The 21,486-nt window shown below is 40.2% G+C and overlaps 1 protein-coding gene and 1 pseudogene across 6 annotated transcripts in view; one reads left to right on the forward strand and one right to left on the reverse strand.

Moving 5' to 3' along the window:
• Positions 1-157: 157 nt before the first annotated feature.
• The window catches only part of UBXN7 (UBX domain protein 7), a 62,212-nt gene continuing 40,883 nt past the window's right edge, over positions 158-21,486 (forward strand). For 3 of the 6 annotated variants that reach the window (XR_014077264.1, XR_014077263.1, XM_081571550.1), the window contains exon 1: positions 158-261. Coding sequence is in view for 2 of the 6 variants with exons in the window: in XM_081571550.1 (XP_081427676.1) it covers positions 189-261 (73 nt within the window). In the remaining 4 variants the exon portion in view is untranslated. Of the gene's footprint in view, positions 262-2,343; positions 2,403-18,297; positions 18,394-21,486 lie in introns of all 6 variants that reach the window. The other 3 variants (XR_014077265.1, XM_081571552.1, XM_081571551.1) reach the window with 2 other exon arrangements.
• LOC145538831 (uncharacterized) lies at positions 234-974 on the reverse strand (annotated as a pseudogene).

A 21,486-nucleotide genomic window follows, 5' to 3' on the forward strand; every position in this document is an offset into this window, starting at 1 on the left:
ACCGGGAGAGCCGAGAGCGCTCCCGGACCGGTCTGGAAGTGCGCCTGCGCTGATCGCCGCGGGGAGGCGGGGCGGGGGGGCGGAGCTTAGGGTGGTCAATGAGCCTGCGCAAGCCGTGAGGCGAGTTGGGGGAGGGCGTTCCGTGTGTGTCTGTGTTGTTGTTCGGCGGCAGCGGCGGCGGCGGTAAGATGGCTGCCCACGGGGGCTCCGCGGCGTCGTCGGCGCTGAAGGGGTTAATTCAGCAGTTCACCGCCATCACCGGTAAGAGACGCGGTTACCGGAAGGTGGAGAGTGGGGTCTGGAGCGGGCGGCCGGTGTGCCCAGGGCTTCTCTTTACCTTCATGCATTCTTCCCTCGGGCTTTACCCACAGCTCCCGTCCTCCCTCCTGAGGAAGAGGCGACGACGGCGTCGGGTCTCCGGGTTCAGGCGGGAGACACCCCCCCATCCCCGCGCACCCCATACCTTCATTTTCGGTCTTCTCGCAGTGTGGAGGGAGATCTCCCCACCCCCTTTCAGCCTAGACCCGGGGAATGGGCCGAGCCCATCCGCCCCCGCCGGCCCGGGGACCTGGGGGCGGGAGAGGTGGGGGGCCGCACCCGGGCCACCGCCCTCCTTCTTCATCATCATCTCCTCTTCTCTGTGCAGCTTTGGGGTGCAGCGCATCCCCTCACCTCTTTTTCCCTTTCTTCCATGGCCAGGTCATTCTTCACCCGTCCCTGGCCTGCCCTTCCCCTTTCTGGGCCCCTCGGAGCCATCGCTGTGGCCCTGGCGTGTTCGGGCCCTCCCGCCTTAACGGCGAGGCTGGTGGGTTCGGCAGCGCCTTTACCGATCTCGGGGGATAGGCCGCCAGAAAGCCGGGGGTGCTGAGGAGTACCCTCCAGACTGAGGTTTTAAGAGAAGAATGAGGGGGAACCCCCCAACCTTAATTGGAAAGACCTGGAGGAATCCTTGGTGGCGTTTCCCACCTCCCCATAATAAAATAATAAAGACTGAAACGATGGCGCCCAGGCCTCCTGCTGATAAAATAGGAATGACGGCAAAAACTTCTTTGAGACAGAATCGGTTTTTGGATGTCAGTATCCCCTAAATCCTCGGTTTCTCTTTTCGTTTGGACCCCTGCGAAGGGCACACGCAGATCCTCTTACTGCCTGGAGGAAAGGCCCTAAGCCATTCTATGAATTCTCTGTGTCTTGTTCTCTCTGATGGTGCTGAACTTTTTTTGCATGAGTTATTAGAGGGCGGAGCAAATGATGAAGTTCTCTGTGGAGTGATTTGAGAGAAGAGTACTCCATGTGCCTGAGTGTAATTTTGCCGTTCTAGTTTGTCCTTTTGGAAGGAGGTCAGAATGTTAGCAGATCTATACTTTATCTGGTAGTTTGTTAGATGCAGGGAACATTGCCACTTTCAGTGTATCCAGGGTTTGATGTGCAAGCTGGATAAGTGAAATTTTATATTTTAACCACTGCCGGTTGTTTGCGAGCTGCCGTTTCATGGTTAAAGCTAGTTTTATTTTTTACTTTGCAAGAATAACTAGATGTTCGATACATTGTCTAGCTTGTGGGCATGAAACGTCAGGTCAAAGTTGATAAAATAAAATTTGTAACAAAATTGGGATGAAGAATGGAATGATAACTTTTCTTAGTATTTTAAAATTGTGTTTGAAGTATTATATTAGAGATATAATGCATTTCCCAGTGTGTAAGCAGATCATTATTGGGAAAGTTTAAAAAATTATTGTGTATATAATACATTATGTTTATACAGAAAAATCTTAGTAGTGAATCAGATATAAAGGTGATTATTGTTATCTCTTCTCTAGATTTTCTAGAGATGGTTTAAGATGCCACCTGTTTAATTCCAGTTTTTTCCCTAACTGCTAACTACCACTTTAGGAATTCAGGTTATGTTAGACTTACGTTATTTTTTCTAATGCAACATTTTTGGTAGGTGTAGACAAAACCCAAATGTGGTGAGATGAAGTGACTCACATAATTGCTTTAATTCTGTTTCTGTCTGCTAGTCTTCATGGCTCCTTTCCTGGTCACAGGACTTTCTACTCCTGAATCAAGTTGGAGACCCTCAGTAGACAATGGAATCTGGAAGTCTGCAAAAGGGAAAATACCTTAGATTGTTCTTAATGTATTATGGATTTTTTTTTTACAAGATTGTAATTAATTATTAGAAACTCATAATTGGCCCCTTTAGTCCATTTCATATATCTTAAAAAAATTGGTGGGATCTGTCCACATTTTAGATCGTAATATTCATGACAAAAAGGTATTTGAAATTTATTTATTGCTAGGTGAATGAAACTGACCTTAAGAACTTATACTCTATTTCAGAAAGATTTTACTTACTTGGAAGCCCAACATTCTGATAAAAGCAATGCATTTTCAAAAATGTGAGTCTTACCTTTTCTGTGGCATTTAGAAGTAGAAGAGAAAATTGAAAGAATTTTAAGTTTTATTTCTCACTAAATAGAACAAATTTCTCCCTATGATATGTGAGTATGAAATAGTGACTTTGACTTTTAAAAAGTACTAAAAAGACATCTAACATGAACTAATTTTGAAAAAAAAACCAATTCATTCTCACAATAGCAATATTATTTATTTCACATATTATTTTCCAGTTCTTACTTACATATTTATTTTTATTTCTTAAATTACTTTAAATTATTCTTACTTTTTTTGTGAATCAAAATATATATAATTTAGAATCCTGAAACTTGATTAACATTACATCATAAACATTTTTCCTATTATTAAACTTTTATAAGCAAATAGCCAGGGAAATAATGGTCTTCAAAGTGATCACACTGAGCAGTTTTGTACCTTTACTATTAATGTCATTTGTATTTCAGGCTACATAAAAAACCATCCACTTATTTTATAGTCTACCACATTTTATAGTATTGCTCAGTTTGATCTCCCTTAATATTTTCATACATGGCTTTGAATGACTGCTGACTACTTTCAGAAGTTATATCAATTCTCAAAACCTGAGGAAAGAATATGTCACTGGATCTGAAGGTAATTCCAAAAGAACAGTTTTTATTGAAAATGTTTTTGAATCATAGCAGTATCCCATTAACACCAACTTGGGCTAAGATCTAGCCATACATATACAGAATGCATAGATGTAACTAGAATAAATCATGAGATGAAGGATACATAGATGCTATATAGTAGGTAAAAATAAATATGGAATCAGAAAGTAAGACTGAAATATGAAGGAATAGAAAGTGAGGCTGAGAAGAGTACAGGTGGTTGCTAGTATAGCATTCCCTCATAAAGCTTGGTGTATAGTAGGCATTCACCAACCTTATGAAATTATAGAACCACTTTCCTTTACTCTTTCTTTGAAATTGTTGAATGAATCCATATTTGTTAAAGAAATTAGAAACTCTTGTATTTGGATTTGTGGTCCATTTCCATTCATATTCTGTACAATATATTCTTTTTGGTTAGTATTTAAGTTCTCTGAAGAAAGGTGGTTGGTTGCCAGTGTTCTAGATATTAAAAGAAAACCCTTTTGGAATTTTCAGAACTATTTCAAAGAATGTTAATGAAATTTGAGTAGAAATTTAGGGAGGGAATATATTTTTTTGAGTTGTGAATAGACTCTTACTAGTAAACTCAGTGTTTATTAATAGGCTACTATGTGCCAAGCATAGTTCACGTCTTGGGGATACTACCATGAATAAGACGTGGTGAGGCTGTCCTGAAAAAAGCTTAAAGGTTAATGGGAATATAGACACATTAAATAGGTATTGTAATACGTTGGAATCATGGTAAGGAGCAGTTGAGGTAGCACAAAAGAAGGAGGTCAAAAAAGGCTTCCTAGAAGAAATAATTTCTTAGCTAAAACCTGGAGGAGAGATAAACATGTGCAGAGACCTGGATGAGAGAGGCACAGATAGACATATAGAGACAAGAAAGGAGAGACAATATGTTGAGGGAATTGATGAAAATTCCCAATGAAGAGAGCATAGCTCATGGGAGATGCAGTAAATGGGGTTGAAGAGGTACGAAGGTACCAGGTTAGGTAGGGCCTTATAACTCATGTTAAGAAATCTTGGCTTTATTCAAAATGTTGTGGGGAGTCAGTGAAAAGTTTTAATTAGGGGAGTGACACAGTCAGATTTGGGTTTTTTCAAAAGAGCTACTTGGCTATAGTGGAAAAGAGGTTAGGCATAGAGATCACTAGACTATTAACGATAACTGAAGATACTGATGTCCTGAAATAAGATAAGGAAAGAAGTCAGAGAAGTCAGAATGAAGTTTAGAATTCTGTTTTTGACATCTAAGCATATATAGTGCAATTTGTGAAGATACAGAATAGTAGAAGAGGTTTAGGGAGATGATTAGTTCAGATTTAGATAAGTTGCTGTCTCTGGGACTTCCAAATGGGGCTGTTCAGTAAGGAAATGAATATTTGGATCCAGAAAGGAAAGTGACATCTAATGAGTCTTGTTGATGGCAACTGAAGCTATAAAAGTGGATGGCATCTTGCAGGGAGAGTGTCGTGTGAGACTATAATAGGCTATAAAGCTGAAGAAACACATCAGACAGTAAATAAGAAAGTGCAAAGACTGGAAGAAACTAAAGATGTAGGAGGAAAACCAGGAGACTGTGGTGGTATTTCAAACATCAGGAGTAGGGTAATACCTCTGATAGTATGTAGGCACTTTCAGTTCAGTTCAGTTCAGTCGCTCAGTCGTGTCCGACTCTTTGCGACCCCATGAATCGCAGCACACCAGGCCTCCCTGTCCATCACCAACTCCCAGAGTTTACCCAAACTCATGTCCATCAAGTCAGTGATGCCATCCAACCATCTCATCCTCTGTCGTCCCCTTCTCCTCCTGCTCCCAATCCTTCCCAGCATTAGGGTCTTTTCCAATGAGTCAACTCTTAGCATGAGGTGGCCAAAGTATTGGAGTTTCAGCTTCAACATCAGTCCTTTCAAGGAACACCCAGGACTGATCTCCTTTAGGATGAACTGGTGGGATCTCCTTGCAGTCCAAGGGACTCTCAAGAGTCTTCTCCAGCACCACAGTTCAAAAACATCAATTCTTCGGCGCTCAGCTTTCTTCACTGTACAACTCTCACATCCATACATGACCACTGGAAAAACCATAGCCTTGACTAGACAGACCTTTGTTGGCAAAGTAATGTCTCTGCTTTTAAATATGCTATCTAGGTTGGTCATAACCTTCCTTCCAAGGAGTAAGCGTCTTTTAATTTCATGGCTGCAATCTTTAGGAAACTAGAAATCATAGATTTTTCTTAGTTAGGGTTGGAAGACATTTTCGTAATCCAACTGACCCATTTCTGAGTTAAAATGAGGAATTGAAGGCCCAGAGAAGTAAAGCGATTTAAAGTTATATGTCTAGGTCAGTGCGTCTCAAACTTATTTGTAGGAAGAATCCCCTCCTCCCTTAAAAAAAATCTTTATAAAACAGTGTATTTTTTTGGCCATGCTGCATTCAGCTTGTGGGATCTCAGTTCCCCGACCAGAGATTAAACCCAGGCCCTCAGCAGTGAAAGTGTGGAGTCTTAACCACTGGACTGCCAGGGGGTTCCCCATTGACCAATACTTTTGTAAAAATACAGCAAAAATTAATTGCTTAAAAATTGAAATAAAAAGAACACATACAAAATATAAGCCTAAATTATGTTTTTTTTAAAGGTATAATTTGCATAAAGTAAAATTTAGTGTTTTTAGTGTATAACGTTTTTATAAATGCATAGAATCATAAAACCACAATCAAGATGCAGAACAGTTCTATCCTCAGGAATTTCCTCCTGCCCATTTGTAGTCAGTCCCTCTTCTTACCTGTAACCTAATGTTTTTGCCTATTGTCTTCTTTTCCAGAATGTCATATAAATCAGCAGTCCCCAACTTTTTTTTTTTTAGCACCAGGGACTGGTTTTGTGGAAGTCAGTTTTTCCACAGACTGGGGGAGCAGGAGATGGTTTTGGAGTGATTCAAGCCTGTTACATTTACTGTGCACTATATTTCTAATCTCATGCCACTGTGGCCTGGAGGTTGGGGACCCCTGACATAAATAGAATCACCATATGTGGTCAGGTTTCTTTTGAGTCTGGCTTCTTTTACTTAGAATACTGCATTTGAGACCCATTCATGTCATTGTGAATAATTGTGAATTGTGAATAATATGCCTTTGTATGGATATACTGCAATTTGTTTATGCAGTGATTAAATGAATGGATAATTGTTTCTTGTTTGGGAGATTATATAAATAAAGCTGCTAAAAATGTTAGGACACAGTGTATGAATATAAGTTTTCATTTCCTTTGGATAAATAACTAGGAGTGGGATTGTATGATAGGTGTGCAATTTTAAGGAATTACCATACTATTTTCCTGAGTCTTACCATTTTACATTCCCTTCAGCAATGTGTACGAGTTCCAGCTGCCCCTCTGGTATTTTTAATTTTCTATAACTATTTTAATAGATGTGTTACTGTATGGCATTGTGGTTTTAATTTGCATTTCCTTAGTGACTAATAATATTATTTTTTCATGTGATAGTTTGCCATCCAAACATCTTTCAAGCCCAACTTTATTTTATTAGAGACAACAGACATAAAATTACTCTTAATCAGATTGCTATGCAAGTTTCCATGTCCCCTGTGTTGTAAGGTGTATTATTAACTACCAGGAAAGTCCCTATATTCATTTTTTTTTTAAGATTCTTTTCTCATACTGGTTATCACAGAATATTGAGTATAGAGTTCCCTATTCTATACAGTAGGCCCTTGTTGGTTATCTGTCTTATGTATAGTAGTGTGTGTATGTTTATCCCAAGCCCCTGTTTTATTCCCTGCTCCCCCCCAGCCCATGTTTCCGCTTGGTAACCTTAAGCTTGTTTTCCATATCTGTTTCTAATTTGTAAATATGTTCCTTTGTATCGTTTTTTAAAAGATAATTAGATTCTACACCTGAATGTTACCTTATGATATTTGTCTTTCTCTGCCTGACTTACTTCACTTAGTATGATAATCTCTGGGTCCATCCATGTTGCTGCAAATGGCATTATTTCATTCTTTTTTTATTGCCGTGTAATATTCCATTGTGTGTGTGTGTGTGTGTGAGTGAGAGAGAGAGAGACATATCTTCTTTATCCATTGCTCTCCCAGTGGTCATTCAGGCTGCTTCTGTGTCTTGGCTTCTATAAACGGTGCTGCGGTGACCATTGGGGTGCGTGTATCCTCTTGGATTATCGTTTTCTCTGGATACGTGCCCGAGAGTGGAACTGCTGTATCATATGGTAGTTCTGTTTTTAAGGAACCTCCATACTATTCTCCATAATGATTGTATATAAAATTTTAAAAAATATTTTCTATTCCTCAATGCTTAAAAACTCCTGGATGGGAAACTGATACGGAGGTTGAACTTGCATTTTACTTCTTGCAACTATCACGACTCTAATTTCCTTGATAGATTGTCTGGCTTGTTTGTTATCATTTCTAGGGGAACCAAAAGTAATCACTTTGTGTCCCTGTCATTTCTGTGCTGTAACCCTTTGGGCAAGAAAAGGTCTATAGAGGGATTTTGTTTTTTTCCTTAAAAAAAGTCATAAGCAAGGTGAAAAGACAGCCTTCAGAATGGGAGAAAATAAGCAAACGAAGCAACAGACAAACAATTAATCTCAAAAATATACAAGCAACTCCTGCAGTGAATTCCAGAAAAATAAACGACCCAATCAAAAAATGGGCCAAAGAACTAAACAGACATTTCTCCAAAGAAGACATACAGCTAGCTAACAAACACATGAAAAGATGCTCAGCATCACTCATTATTAGAGAAATGCAAATCAAAACCACAATGAGGTACCATTTCACGCCAGTCAGAATGGCTGCTATCCAAAAGTCTACAAGTAGTAAATGCTGGAGAGAGTGTGGAGAAAAGGGAAACCTCTTACACTGTTGGTGGGAATGCAAACTAGTACAACCACTATGGAGAACAGTGTGGAGATTCCTTTAAAAACTGGGACTAGAACTGCCATATGACCCAGCAATCCCACTGCTGGGCATACACACCGAGGAAACCAGAATTGAAAGAGACATGTGTATGCCAGTGTTCATCGCAGCACTGTTTATAATAGCCAGGACATGGAAGCAACCTAGATGTCCATCAACAAGACGAATGGATAAGGAACCTCTGATACATATACACAATGGAATATTACTCAGCCATTAAAAAGAATACATTTGAATCAGTTCTATTGAGATGGATGAAACTGGAGCCTATTGTACAGAGTGAAGTAAGCCAGAAAGAAAAACACCAATACAGTATACTATTGCATATATATGGAATTTGAAAGATGGTAACGATAACCCTTTATATGAGACAGAATAAGAGACACAGATGCATAGAACAGTCTTTTGGACTCTGAGGGAGAAGGTGAGGGTGGGACGTTCTGAGAGAACAGCATTTAAACATGTATATTATCATGTGAAACAGAAAACCATTCCATGTTCGATGCACGAGACAGATGCTCAGGGCTGGGGCAATGGGATGACCCAGAGGGATGGGATGGGGAGGGAAGTGGGAGGGGGGTTCAGGAAGGGGAACACATGTAAACCCATGGCTGATTCATGTCAATGTATGGCAAAAACCACTACAATATTGTAAAGTAATTAGCCCCCAACTAAAATAAATTTATTAAAAAATAAAAAAATACCAAAAAAAAAAAAAAGTCTCTGTGACTGCCATACTTAGGTTCCTTGATAATAGTGAAGAGACTATTTGGGCATTGAAAATAGTGTAGGGAATAGGTATAAGGGACTACTAAAGTTTGGAATGTCTCTTGATCCTTCCAGCTGTGGTAGAGACATAGACTACATTATAGGTTTGGTGCTCTTTCCTGTATTATGTCGTTAATAAAGAAAGTGTGAACTAAGAGGCAGCAAGCATCAAGGAGATGGCCACTGATAAATTGTGTGCCACAGCTGGGTTAATTTCCTTTGGTGCCATTAGCAAGCTAAAGCATATGGAAGAAACTGTAACAGGTAAAAAGAGTGCATCTGGTGAGAAACAGTAAAGTGAGACTCCTGCTGTAGATATGATTACTGGGTTTTACAGACTGAATTTTTGTGTCCTTCCCAAAATTCATATTTTGAAATCCTGATTACCCCCTCGCCCAGTGTCATGGTATTAGGAGGTGGGGCCTTTGGAAAGTGGCTAGTTCATGAAGGTGGGGTCCTTATGAATGGGACTAGTCCTTAACAGAGAAGGAAATGGCAACCCACTCCAGCATTCTTGCCTGGAAAATCGCATGGACAGAGGAGCCCAGCAGGCTACAGTCCATGGGGTCACAAAGAGTCGGACATGACTTAGCAGCTAAACCATCACCACTAGTGTCCTTAAAATAGAGACCCCAGAGAGTGTCTGGCCCTTTCGAACGTGCAGGTACATGCTGAGAGTAGAACTGTCTTATCAACCAGGAAGGGGGCCTGCACTACACACCAAATCTGCTGGAGGCTGACCTTTGACTTCTCAGCCTCCAGAACTGTGGGAAATAAATGTATGTTGTTTAAGCTACCTGATCTTTGGTATTTTTGTTAACAGCAGCCTGAACAAACTAAGACACAGCAGGATTAAGCTGTCCTGCTGCTACCTATAATACTGAGACCTCAAACTAAGCCCAGAACAGCTTTATAGATAGTTTGAATCTGCAAGCTTCTTTGTTATTGTTTTTGGTTTTTTGCCACAATATAGGGCCTGTGGGATCTTAGTTTCCCAACCAGGGATTGAACCCATGCTCCCTGCGTGGAAGGGCAGAGTCTTAACCACTGGACCACCAGGAAGACCCTGCAAGCTTCTTTTTAAGGTCCCCCCTTCCCCTTTTAAAAAAGATTTGTTCTTCATTCTGAATGTAATAAGTTCAAATTTTTTACTGCTGACTCATCAAAAATTGTTACTACCTCTGGTATATAGGTAAAACTTGTAACTTGATTAAATTTGTTTTATTGCTGTTCCTTTCCTCTATATCATTTCGTCCTCCTCACTTTTCCTCTGCCCTCTCAGTTAACTTTCTGTTCCTCTGTTTAGCTAAGTGGAAGTATTGTTGACATTTTGGCTAGAACACTTTTTTGTTCTGTAGGTCTGTTCTATTCATTGCACAAGATTTAGCACTTGTATTAGCGTCCTGTGGCTGCTATAACACATTAATACAAACTACATGGCTTAGTGTAGTTACTCTCACAGTTCTAGAGGCCAAAATTCTGAAATGAAGGTGTGAGCAGTCTTTAGGGAAGGAGGGACATTTTTCAATCTGCTGAGGCACACCTGGCTTTTCTATTAAATGCCAGTAGTGCCCCCAACCCCCTACTCATGAAACATTAAAAATGGTATCTCACATTTCTAAATGCCTCTGGTACTTCCTGACGTTAAGAACCACTAGAACCTTTAATTATCCTTCAGTTATCTTTTGTTTCTAAAAGGATACACTTTGTGACACAGCAAGTGATAAAACTTAGAGAATGCCTGATTATACAAGCACAGATGGCTCAGATAATACAGCTTTATTTAAAAAAGTGAATTGTGTACTTTGCTTCTTGAGCCCCTCTCTAATACTGCCTTCTTCAGTCATGCCAGGATTTAGCATGTGCTTCTTTTTAAAAAAATCTCATAGGTAGAGACCCTTTCTTTGGGAAAGCTCTTAGGTCATCCTGACAAGCTCCAGTGTTGGAAGTTATCCTGTCAAATTGTCAACAGATTTACAGTAGGGCCCTCTCTAGGATATGCTGCCTAGATTCTAGCACTAAATGGTCAAGTGAGGATTACAGATAGGAACGGCAGTTCCGAGCCCTGAGTGTTGACACCTTCTATCCCCAAATGTCACAGTAATTATTTCCTTTATTATAGCTTTAGTGTCTTCAAGTCATTCCTGGTATAATCCCTTTTAATAAATTCTGTTTTAATCTATAGTTCAATAGATCTATGGAATGCTCACTTACACTTTTATTACAGTTTCCTCTTTCTCTACATCAGCTCTTTTTTTTTTTTTTTTTTTGCCACACTGGCTTGTGGGATCTTAGTTTCCCTACCAGGGATTGAACCCAGGCTCAGGGCAGATCCTTTTGTGTATTGTTTTATTCTTTATCCGTAACATTCATTTTTATAGAGTAATGTTTTTTCAGTTCAGTTGCTCAGTTGTGTCCGACTCTTTGCGACCCCCATGAACCTTAGCACGCCAGGCCTCCCTGTCCATCACTAACTCCCGGAGTTTACTCAAACCCATGTCCATTGAGTCGGTGATGCCATCCAACCATCTCATCCTCTATCGTCCCCTTCTCCTCCTGCCTGCATAATGTTTTTACTTCCTCTATTATACTGCTTTAAAAAAAAAATGAATGTTTAACATGAATGAAACATATGTTCATAGCAGCAGATGAACGAGGGAAAGAAAACAGTGAAATGTCTTACTCTGCCTATTTACTCTCTGATGTAATGTGGTTCTCCATAGCTATAAATAAATATTCATGCTTCATACTTACAGTATCTTTCATTTTATTTCATTGATGTATAGCTTGACTGGTGACTCAGATGGTAAAGAATTCACCTGCAATGCGGGAGACCTGGGTTAGATCCCTGGGTTGGGAAGATCCATTGGAGGAGGGCATGGCACCCCTCTCCAGTATTCTCTCCTGCAGAATCCCCATGGACAGTGGAGCCTGGCAGGCTACAGTCTGTGGGGTCATAGAGAGTTGGACATGACTGAGTGACTAAGCATACAGCACACATCATATAACTTGAGACAATCTATTTTTATTAACAGCCACTATTTGCCAATGAGGAGCTGTGCCACATTCTTTAATGTGCATTTTCTTAATCCACACAAGGACTTAATGAAATTGGTAATATCTGCATTTTGTAACTGAGAAAACTGAAGGCTAGAGCAATTAGTGACTAGCTCAAAGTTACGCAACTAGTGAATGACAGAACTAGGATTCAAACTCAGGTTTATCTGATAGTATCCAGGCTTGTAATGGCTCTGTTATATTCCCCCGCCTGAGAACAGAAGGAAATGTGAATGTTTTCTCTTCATTATTGGGTATAGGACTGGCCAGAGCAATAATTTTGATACTTTCTTTTGAACTGTTTGGTGTTTCTATCCCTAGGAGCTCTGTATCTTTTTGATGCCCTGAGTTACTCCTCCCCACCCCCAACCATGTGGCATTTCATGTAGGCCTTTCTTGTCTTTCCCTCCAAAGGCACTTGGGATGCTAAAGCCACTAACATCCCTGTTTTCCTGAACCAACTCCCCTATTTTATCTTAACACTCAATTTATTGTTACTAGATATTAGGTGGAAGTGGGTTTTAGGGGCTTACCTGGTGGCTCATGTGGTAAAGAATCTGCTTGCAATACAGGAGACCTGGGTTCGATCCCTGGGTAGGGAATATTTGCTGGAAAGGGGAATGGCTACCCACTCTAGTATTCTTGCCTGGAGGATTCCATGGACATAGGAGCCTGGTGGGCTACAGTCCATGGGGTTGCAAAGAAAGTGAAGTCTCTCAGTAGTGTTCGAATCTTTGCAACCCCATGGACTGCAGCCCACTAGGCTCTTCTATCCATGGGATTTTCCAGGCAAGAGGACTGGAGTGGGTTGCTATTTATTTCTCCAGGGGATCTTTCCAACCCAGAAATCGAACGTGGGTCTCCACGTTGCAGGCAGATGCTTTTTTTTTTAACCATCTGAGCCACCAGGGAAGCAAGTCTTGGGGACACAAAGAGTTGGACTGAGCAACTAACACTTTCACTTTTTCTTTCATCATGATTGAGTTAATCCACATTCTAAAATAATGGTTGTTGTTCACTTGCTAAGTCTTGTCCCACTCTTTGCAACCCCAAGGATTGCACTGCGTCAGGATTCCGTGTCCTTCATTATCTCCTGGAGTTTGCTCAAACTCATGTCCCTTGAGTTGATGATGCTCTCCAGCCATCTCAACCTCTGTCACCCGCTTCTGCCCTCAATCTTTCCCAACATCAGAGTCTTTTCCAACAAGTTGGTTCTTCACGTCAGGTGGCAAGAGTATTAGAGCTTCAGCATCAGTTCTTCTAATGAATATTCAGGACTGATTTCCTTTAGGATTGACTAGTTTGATCTCCTTGCAGTCCAAGCGACTCTCAAGAGTCTTCTCCAGCAACACAGTTTGAAAGCATCAATTCTTCGGTGCTCAGCCTTCTTTATGGCCCAATTCTCATATCTGTACACAACTATTGGAAAAACCATAGCATTGACTATATGGGCTTTTGTCAACTAAGTGATGTCTCTGCGTTTTAATACTCTGTCCAGGTTTGTCATATCTTTCCTTCCAAGGAGCAAGTGTCTTTTAGTTTCATGGCTGCAGTCATCAAGTGCAGTGATTTTGGAGTCCAAGAAAATAAAGTCTGTCACTGTTTCCACAAATAATTGACACATCCTTAACTCTTCAGTTAAGTGTTTATACTTTTAAAAAGGACGTTTGTTTACCCAGGTTAATCTCTTAAGTGATGGTGTTTTAGGCAGCATCATAAAGTGAAAAAATTTCTTAGGTATTCAGGAAAATTCTTTTGGGATAGGCAGACCATATTTTGATGGGCCAGCTTGCCTGAGGGTGGGTTTAAAGCTCCTGATTTTCATGGCATCTTCTATTTTACTTCAGAACTCACAAGTTCTCTAAATGGTTCCCATAACGGGTATTGGAATTCAGATAGTTGAAGAGTGATGAGAAGGATGACAACAACCATTTGAATGCAGTGGTCATTTTTGTTTGTTTATGTTTTGCTATGCTCTGAAGCTTCTGGGACCTCAGTTCCCTGACCAGGGATTGAACCCCGGCCCCAGTATTGAAAGGGCTGAGTCCTAGCCACTGGACTGCCAGGGAATTCCCAGCAGTGATGATTTTTAAGCTGAATTTTCTTATGAAAAAATTTCAAAAGGAGTGAAAGCAGCCAGGATTGGTTGCTGTTATAGTAGAAGAGAGTTTCAATTCCCCATCAGCATGTTCTTTGTGCTTTTTGTGGTGCTTTAGTGCAATGTGATGAGCACCTCAAGAGACAAGAGCCAGAATGGTATAAATTTCAGCCACTTAATTCTCTGAAAAGAAAAAGGTCAGTAGATGTCATTCAGAAACTAGTTTTATGAGGCAAAGGTTACAGTTCATTCATCTCTTGCTAGAGTAAACAACCAGAGTAGTTTAGCTATGTGAACCTTTTAATTTGCAGAAACTGCTGTGTAGATAAGTAAATTAAAATGGTGGAGTACAACAGACACTGAACTTTTAGACTAGCATTTAAGAAATATAATAACATAACCCAGTATACCTGGACACAATGTAAAAATACTAGAAAAGCATTGAAACAAAGCCTTAGGTTTTATGAGCAATAATATGGAAAACGTTCATCAAATTTGTGCTGTTTATGCCCCCAGTGAAAGTTGCTCAGTCATGTCCAACTCTTTGTGACCCCATGAACTGACATACACAGTCCATGGAATTCTCCAGGCCAGAATATTGGAGTGGGACTGGAGTGGAGTTTGTATTTAATTATCTAACATACAGTTGTCTACTAGAATATTTGAACTCCTCTTTTCCCTCAAAAAGTTGAATTTATTTTTGTTTTGAGATTTCATTTTTTAAAGTGTTTTCTAATGGTAAGAAAGTAAATCTATACATATTAGAACTTGAGAACTTTTTTAAAAATTACTTTTTATTGAAGTATAGTTAATTTTTACAGCAAAGTGATTCAGTTATATGTATTCTTTTTTCATATTCTCTTCCATTATGTCTATTACAAGATATTGAATGTAGTTTCCTATGCTATACAGTAAGGCCTGTTGTTTATCTATTTTATATATAGTTTAGAACTTGAGAACTTTTGGTTAGCCTGATTGAGAATTTAAGGAGAGAGAACTAGTTTCAGAAAAGTAAGAACTGGCCAGTTGAGTGAGTATCTAAAGGCTATAAGATAGAATAGCTAGCAGAGACAAGGATAGCGATAAAACCTTGTGGAAAAGTAGTGTCTGTTCCTGTATCTACTTCAGAGTGAGGACGGGGGGGTCACAACTTAGCAGGTGGGTATTTGGTATATTGTCAAGAAAAATGAGAGGACTGATGTAACTGCTGTCACTCTCCATATGCAGAGACATGGCACTGTAAAGTGCTACCAAAGGATCTGCCGTGGTTATAAAGACATCTGCAGCTGGAGGAAATGGGACAGAGGGCTTAGTTGCTCTGTGGCAGGTGGATTCTTAACCACTGGACCACCAGGGAAAGTGAAAGTGTTAGTTGCTCAGTTGTGTCCGACTCATTGTGATTCCATGGAGTGTAGCCCCCGCCAGGTTCCTCTGTCCTTGGGATTTCCCGGGCAAGAGTACTGGAGTGGGTAGCCATTCCCTCTTCCAGGGGATCTTCCTAACCCAGAGATTGAACCTGGGTCTCCTGCATTGCAGGTGAATTCTTTACTGTCTGAGCCACCAGGGAAGTTCTTTTTTCTTTTTTAACTAGCATCTTAGATGTGTATTTGTCAGCTTTGTGACAGAGCTTTAGCTTGCTCTATCATCTGACGATTTTTTGTAGCTTTTGATTATCACTTTAGATTGAGATAATACCATTTTTAACGTTTGTATGTGATGCTTTAAGTGGAAGTTTTATCTTAAGTTCATTTTTCCTGAATACCCACTTGCTGTTAGTAATTTCCACAGTGTAACCATATTGCTTTTATAAGGGAAATTTAAAACATAAATATATATGGTTTAAAATTTAAAGAATAGGGGAATTCTCTGGCAGTCCAGTGGTTAGGATCCAGTGCTTTCGCTGCCAGGGCTCTGGTTCAGTCCCTGGTTGGAGAACTTAAATCCTGCAAACATTTGGCTTGGCCACGAAAAAAAATTCAAAGGATATAGAAGGCTTTTTTGATTGAAGTCTGGCCCTTCATTCCCGGTGTACTAACTGGTTATCTGAAGTACTATGAGATAGTTCTAAGCCTACTGGATGTTGGTAGCATGGAAGCAAACGACAATGATAGGGCTGGGGATACCAAGACAGAAACGAGTCCCTGTGTTCCAGAAGCTCATGCTCTTCTGGAGGAAACAGAAAGTAAACAAGCATTTAGTGCTTAGTAGCATATCCACGTATGTAGTGGAGTATCACAGCGGTGAGAGTGGGGAGGAGGTAGTGTAGAGAATGCTCAGCACAGGAATTGACAAAAGTAACACATTCTTGAGCATGCATGAATTAGATGAAGAGGGAAATAAGGAGAATAAAGACTTTCCAAGCATGTAATTTGGTGTGGCAATACTGAATTTGTAGGATGGTGAAGAGGAGAGGCAAAGCCAGAGAGATAGGCTGAGGTCTGATCACAAAGCACTTGCCAGATCATAAGGACTTTGAAATTTATACTGTAGGTGTCAGAGAGCCATTAAAGAATTTTAAGCCATTTGTGTGTATTTGTGTTTGTATTTATGTGTGATAATTACACTTGTATTTTAGAACATAACCTCAGCAGCAAGGTGGAAGATGAAATGATGATCAGTTAGGAGCCTATTGTAGTAATCTGGGTAAGAAGAGTTAAAAGACTTGACTTAAATATTTATTTTAAAAAATTTTTCAGTATGCCTCACTGGGCTGGCAAGGAAATAAAGACTATTCAGAAGCTAAATATTAAATGAAATTGGGAATGAAATGTTAGCTAGTTTTAAGCTTTCACCCTGATTGAATTTGCCCAAACTGGATGGCTTTGAATTTCTCTTTTGATGGCCTCATAGGGCACAGGAAACAAGCCTGTTGCCTTCCTAACGAGAAGAATCTGCAAGGAGACCCCTCCCATTCATGACACTGGGACCTTTGCATTTGGGGAGTGGTAGGAGAAATCTTCACTGAGAATTTATAGCAAGGGTTCTTACAAGGTCACATTTCCCATGTGGTCATATAAAACTTCAGGTCAAGAATGTATTTTAAATAGCCCCAGTTTGGTAGTGCCCTCAGGTACCTTACAAAATCTGTTAAATTGTCTTCTCTGAGAAGGGATGTACCTTCAACCCAGGCTTCATAAATCTACAGATTAAAATTCCAAGCCACTTGAGATCATAGTCAGAAAAATCACAAAATGCACAAAAAACCATGGCACAGTGGGCAAGCAGAGAAGGCAATGGCAACCCACTCCTGTATTCTTGCCTGGAAAATCCCATGGACAGAGGAGCCTGGTAGGCTGCAGTCCATGGGATCACGAAGAGTTGGACACGACTGAGCAACTTCACTTTCACTTTTCACTTTCATGCATGGGAGAAGGAAATGGTAACCCTCTCCAGTATTCTTGCCTGGAGAATCCCCAGGGACAGCAGAGCCTGGTGGGCTGCCATCTATGGGGTCGCACAGAGTCAGACACAACTGAAGCGACTTAGCAGCAGCAGCAGGCAAGAGCCAGCAGAAACAAGAGACAGTGACCACTGGAGACTGCAGAAAGTTTATCTTTTGTCTTTGTAATTCCTGTAAGTTTGATTAATACATTAGAATAAATGAAAAAGATCAGTGTAAGAATATGAAGTAAGGGTCTCTGAAACATGACCAAGCAGATTAGAAAAAACCCAGAACTTCTAGTTATAAAAAATTAAAACTAAAAGCTCATGAGGGCTTCCCAGGTGGCACTAATGGTAAAGAATCTGCCTGCAGTGCAGGAGATGCAAGTTTGATCCCTGGGTCAGGAAGATCCCCTGGAGAAGGAAATTGCAACCCACTCCAATATTCTTGCCTGAAAAATCCCGTGGACAGAGGAGCCTGCCAGGCTACAGTCCATGGGGTTGCAAAGAATCAGATGCAGCTGGTCATAGCACAACACAAAAGCTCGTGAACAGGTGAAAGACAAATTGGCAGGGACTTCCCTGGTCTAGTGGTTAAAAAATCCGTCTTCCAATGCAGGGGACACTGCAACAGAAGGTTGAGACATGCCTCAACTAAGACCCTTAAAAGAAAACGTCTGAGAATTTTTCAGAATTGGTAAAAGATAAGTCTTTATGGTTGAAGTCCAGTGAATCCTAAGAAGGATAAATAAAGTCAGCCCCAGCAAATCAGAGTGAAACTGCTGAAGACCAAAGACAGAGAAGATCTTAAAAGCAACTAGAGAGAAACAACAGATTGCTATAAAAATGTTTTTCTTTAGTCTGGCAGCTTACTTCCCACAAGCAGTAGCAGAAGCTAGAAGACACCGGAATGCTATCTTCAGTGTACTGGGAGAAAATAACTGTCAGCCTTAAAATAGAATATCCACTGAAACTGTCTTTCAGGAACAATGGCAAGATAAAAGGCGTTATCAGATCAAAAACAAAAAACCAACACACCATCAGTCTTGACTGAAGGAGACTTGAAGGGACAAAATTCAGGTAGAAAGAAAGTCATCTCAAATGGAAAGTCTGAGATGCTTTTTTTTTTTCTTTTCCAATGTGGTTTATTATAGGATATTGAATATAGTTCCTTGTGACCTGAGATGCTTTTTAATGCCCACAGAATGTCCCACCAAATAGATTTACAATTTAGATTCTACTGCTGTTAGCCATTTATGTTGTCCAGTTTTTCGGTATTAACTGAAGTTATATTGGACATGTAGATAGACATGGTTATGTATGTATTTTATATAGACTTATTTAGACTAGATTTATATAGATTATCTAGACTTGTATAGATTAATGTAGGTTTATTTAGACTACAAGTCCAACTTAGTGGGTGAAAAATTGTAAAGGGTATTTTTATGTTTCCTGGTAACATCTTATAAAATTGATTTCTTAGGACTTCCCTGGTGGCGCACTGGCTAAGACTGTGCTCCCTTTGTAGGGGGCCCAGGTTCGATCCCTGGTCAGGGAACTAGATCCCAAATGCTGCAACTAAGAGTTCATATACTTCAACTAAAGATTCTGCATGCCACAATGAAGATCGAAGATCTCATGTCACACAACTAAGACCCAATGCAGCCAAATAAATAAATATTTTTTAAAAATTGATTTCTTAAAGGACTTTACCAATTTACATTTCATCAAACAGATTATATTTGCTTTCAGTTCAATTCAGTTCAGTCGCTCAGTCGTGTCCGACTCTTTGCGACCCCATGAATCACAGCACGCCAGGCCTCCGTGTCCATCACCAACTCCCAGAGTTTACCCAAATCCATGTCCATCGAGTCAGTGATTCCATCCAACCATCTCATCCTCTATCGTCCCCTTATCCTCCTGCCCCCAATCCTTCCCAGCATTAGGGTCTTTTCCAATGAGTCAACTCTTCGCATGAGGTGGCCAAAGTATTGGAGTTTCAGCTTCAACATCAGTCCTCCCAGTGAACACCCAGGAGTGATCTCCTTTAGGATAGACTGGTTGGATCTCCTTGCAGTCCAAGGGACTCTCAAGAGTCTTCTCCAACACCACAGTTCAAAAGCATCAATTCTTCGGCGCTCAGCTTTCTTCACTGTACAACTCTCACATCCATACATGACCACTGGAAAAACCATAGCCTTGACTAGACAGACCTTTGTTGGCAAAGTAATGTCTGCTTTTAAATATGCTATCTAGGTTGGTCATAACCTTCCTTCCAAGGAGTAAGCGTCTTTTAATTTCATGGCTACAGTCACCATCAGCAGTGATTTTGGAGCCCCCAAAAATAAAGTCTGACACTGTTTCCACTGTTTCCCCATCTATTACTGTACAAATAAATGAGTAACTGTGTGATAGCACCAGTTTTAAATGATGAAGATTGACATTTCGTAGCAGATTTTGATTTAGCTATATCTTTGACAAGAAATGTACCATCTCTCCTCTCCCATCATTACAAAAATGCTTCCTTTCTGATAGAAATAGAAATTGCTAACTGAACTGCATTCTTTCTAATGAAGTAGTGCTAACTTTCTAGAATATGTTTCATTTTATTTTTCAGTTTATTAACAAATATTGAATATATATTTGGTTTATTTAAAGAAATGGCAAATAAATGCTTTAGTTTTTGTTTTATTATGAAGGAAGACTACTATTTTAATGTTGCTGCTTTCTTTTCTAGTTCTGTATATTTCATACTAATCAGGCAACAGTGTAGAATTAAATAATTATTTTTGAAAAAAAAGAAAGCAAGATCCTCTATGACCCACCTCCTAGAATAATGGAAATAAAAACAAAAGTAAACAAGTGGAACTTGATTAAACTCAAAAGCTTTTGCACAACAAAGGAAACTATAAGCAAGGTGAAAAGACAACCCTCAGAATAACAAACACATGAAAAGATGCTCAATATCGCTCATTATTAGAAAAATGCAAATCAAAACTATGATGAGATAGCACCTCACACTGGTCAAAATTAGTTGCTCAGTCGTGTCAGATTCTTTGCGACCCCATGGACTGCAACACGCCAGGCTTCCCTGTCCATCACCAACTCCTGGAGCTTGCTCCAACTCAGTGTGCATTGAGTCCATGATGCCATCCTACCATCTCATCCTCTGTCGTCCCCTTCTCCTTCTGCCTTCAGTCTTTCTCAGCATCAGAGTCTTTTCCAACGAGTCAGTTTTTCGCATCAGGGGGCCAAAGTATTGGAGTTTCAGCTTCAGCATCAGTCTTTCCAATGAGTATTCAGGACTGATTTCCTTTAGGATGGACTGGTTGGATCTCCTTGCAGTCCAAGGGACTCTCAAGAGTGTTCTCCAACACCATGGTTCAAAAGCATAAATTCTTTGGCGCTCAGCTTTCTTTATGGTTCAACTCTCACATCCATATATGACTACTGGAAAAGCCATAGCTTTGTCTAGATGGACCTTTGTTGGCAAAATAATGTCTCTGCTTTTTAATATGCTGTCTAGGTTGGTCATAGCTTTCCTTCCAAGGAGCAAGCGTCTTAATTTCATGGTTGCAGTCACCATCTGCAGTGATTTTGGAGCCCAAGAAAATATAAGTCTCTCACTGTTTCCATTGTTGCCCCATGTATTTTCTGTGAAGTGATGGGACCAGGTGCCATGATCTTAGTTTTCTGAATGTTGAGTTTTAAGCCAACTTTTTCACTCTCCTCTTTCACTTTCATCAAGAGGCTCTTTAGTTCTTCTTCGCTTTCTTCCATAATGGTCATTCTTCTGGTCAGAATGGCCATCATCAAAAGGTCTGCAAACAGTACATGCTGGAGAGGCTGTAGAGAAAAGGGAACCCTCTTGCACTGTTGGTGGGAATGTAAATTGATACAGCCACTATGGAAGACGGTATGGAGATTCCTTAAAAAACTAGGAATAAAACCACCATATGACCCAGCCATCCCACTCCTAGGCATATATGCTGAGGAAACCAAAATTGAAAAAGACACATCAATGTTCATTGCGGCACAGTTTACAGTAGCTAGAATGTGGGAGCAACCTAGATGTCCATCGACAGATAAATGGATACAGAAGTTGTGGTAATACACACAATGAAATATTACTCAGCCATAAAAAGGAACTTGTTTGAGTCAGTTCTAATGAGG

The sequence above is a fragment of the Giraffa tippelskirchi genome, chromosome 2, assembly GCF_054371585.1.
Source record: "Giraffa tippelskirchi isolate mGirTip1 chromosome 2, T2T-mGirTip1v1.2.pri, whole genome shotgun sequence".
Lineage (NCBI taxonomy): Eukaryota > Metazoa > Chordata > Mammalia > Artiodactyla > Giraffidae > Giraffa > Giraffa tippelskirchi.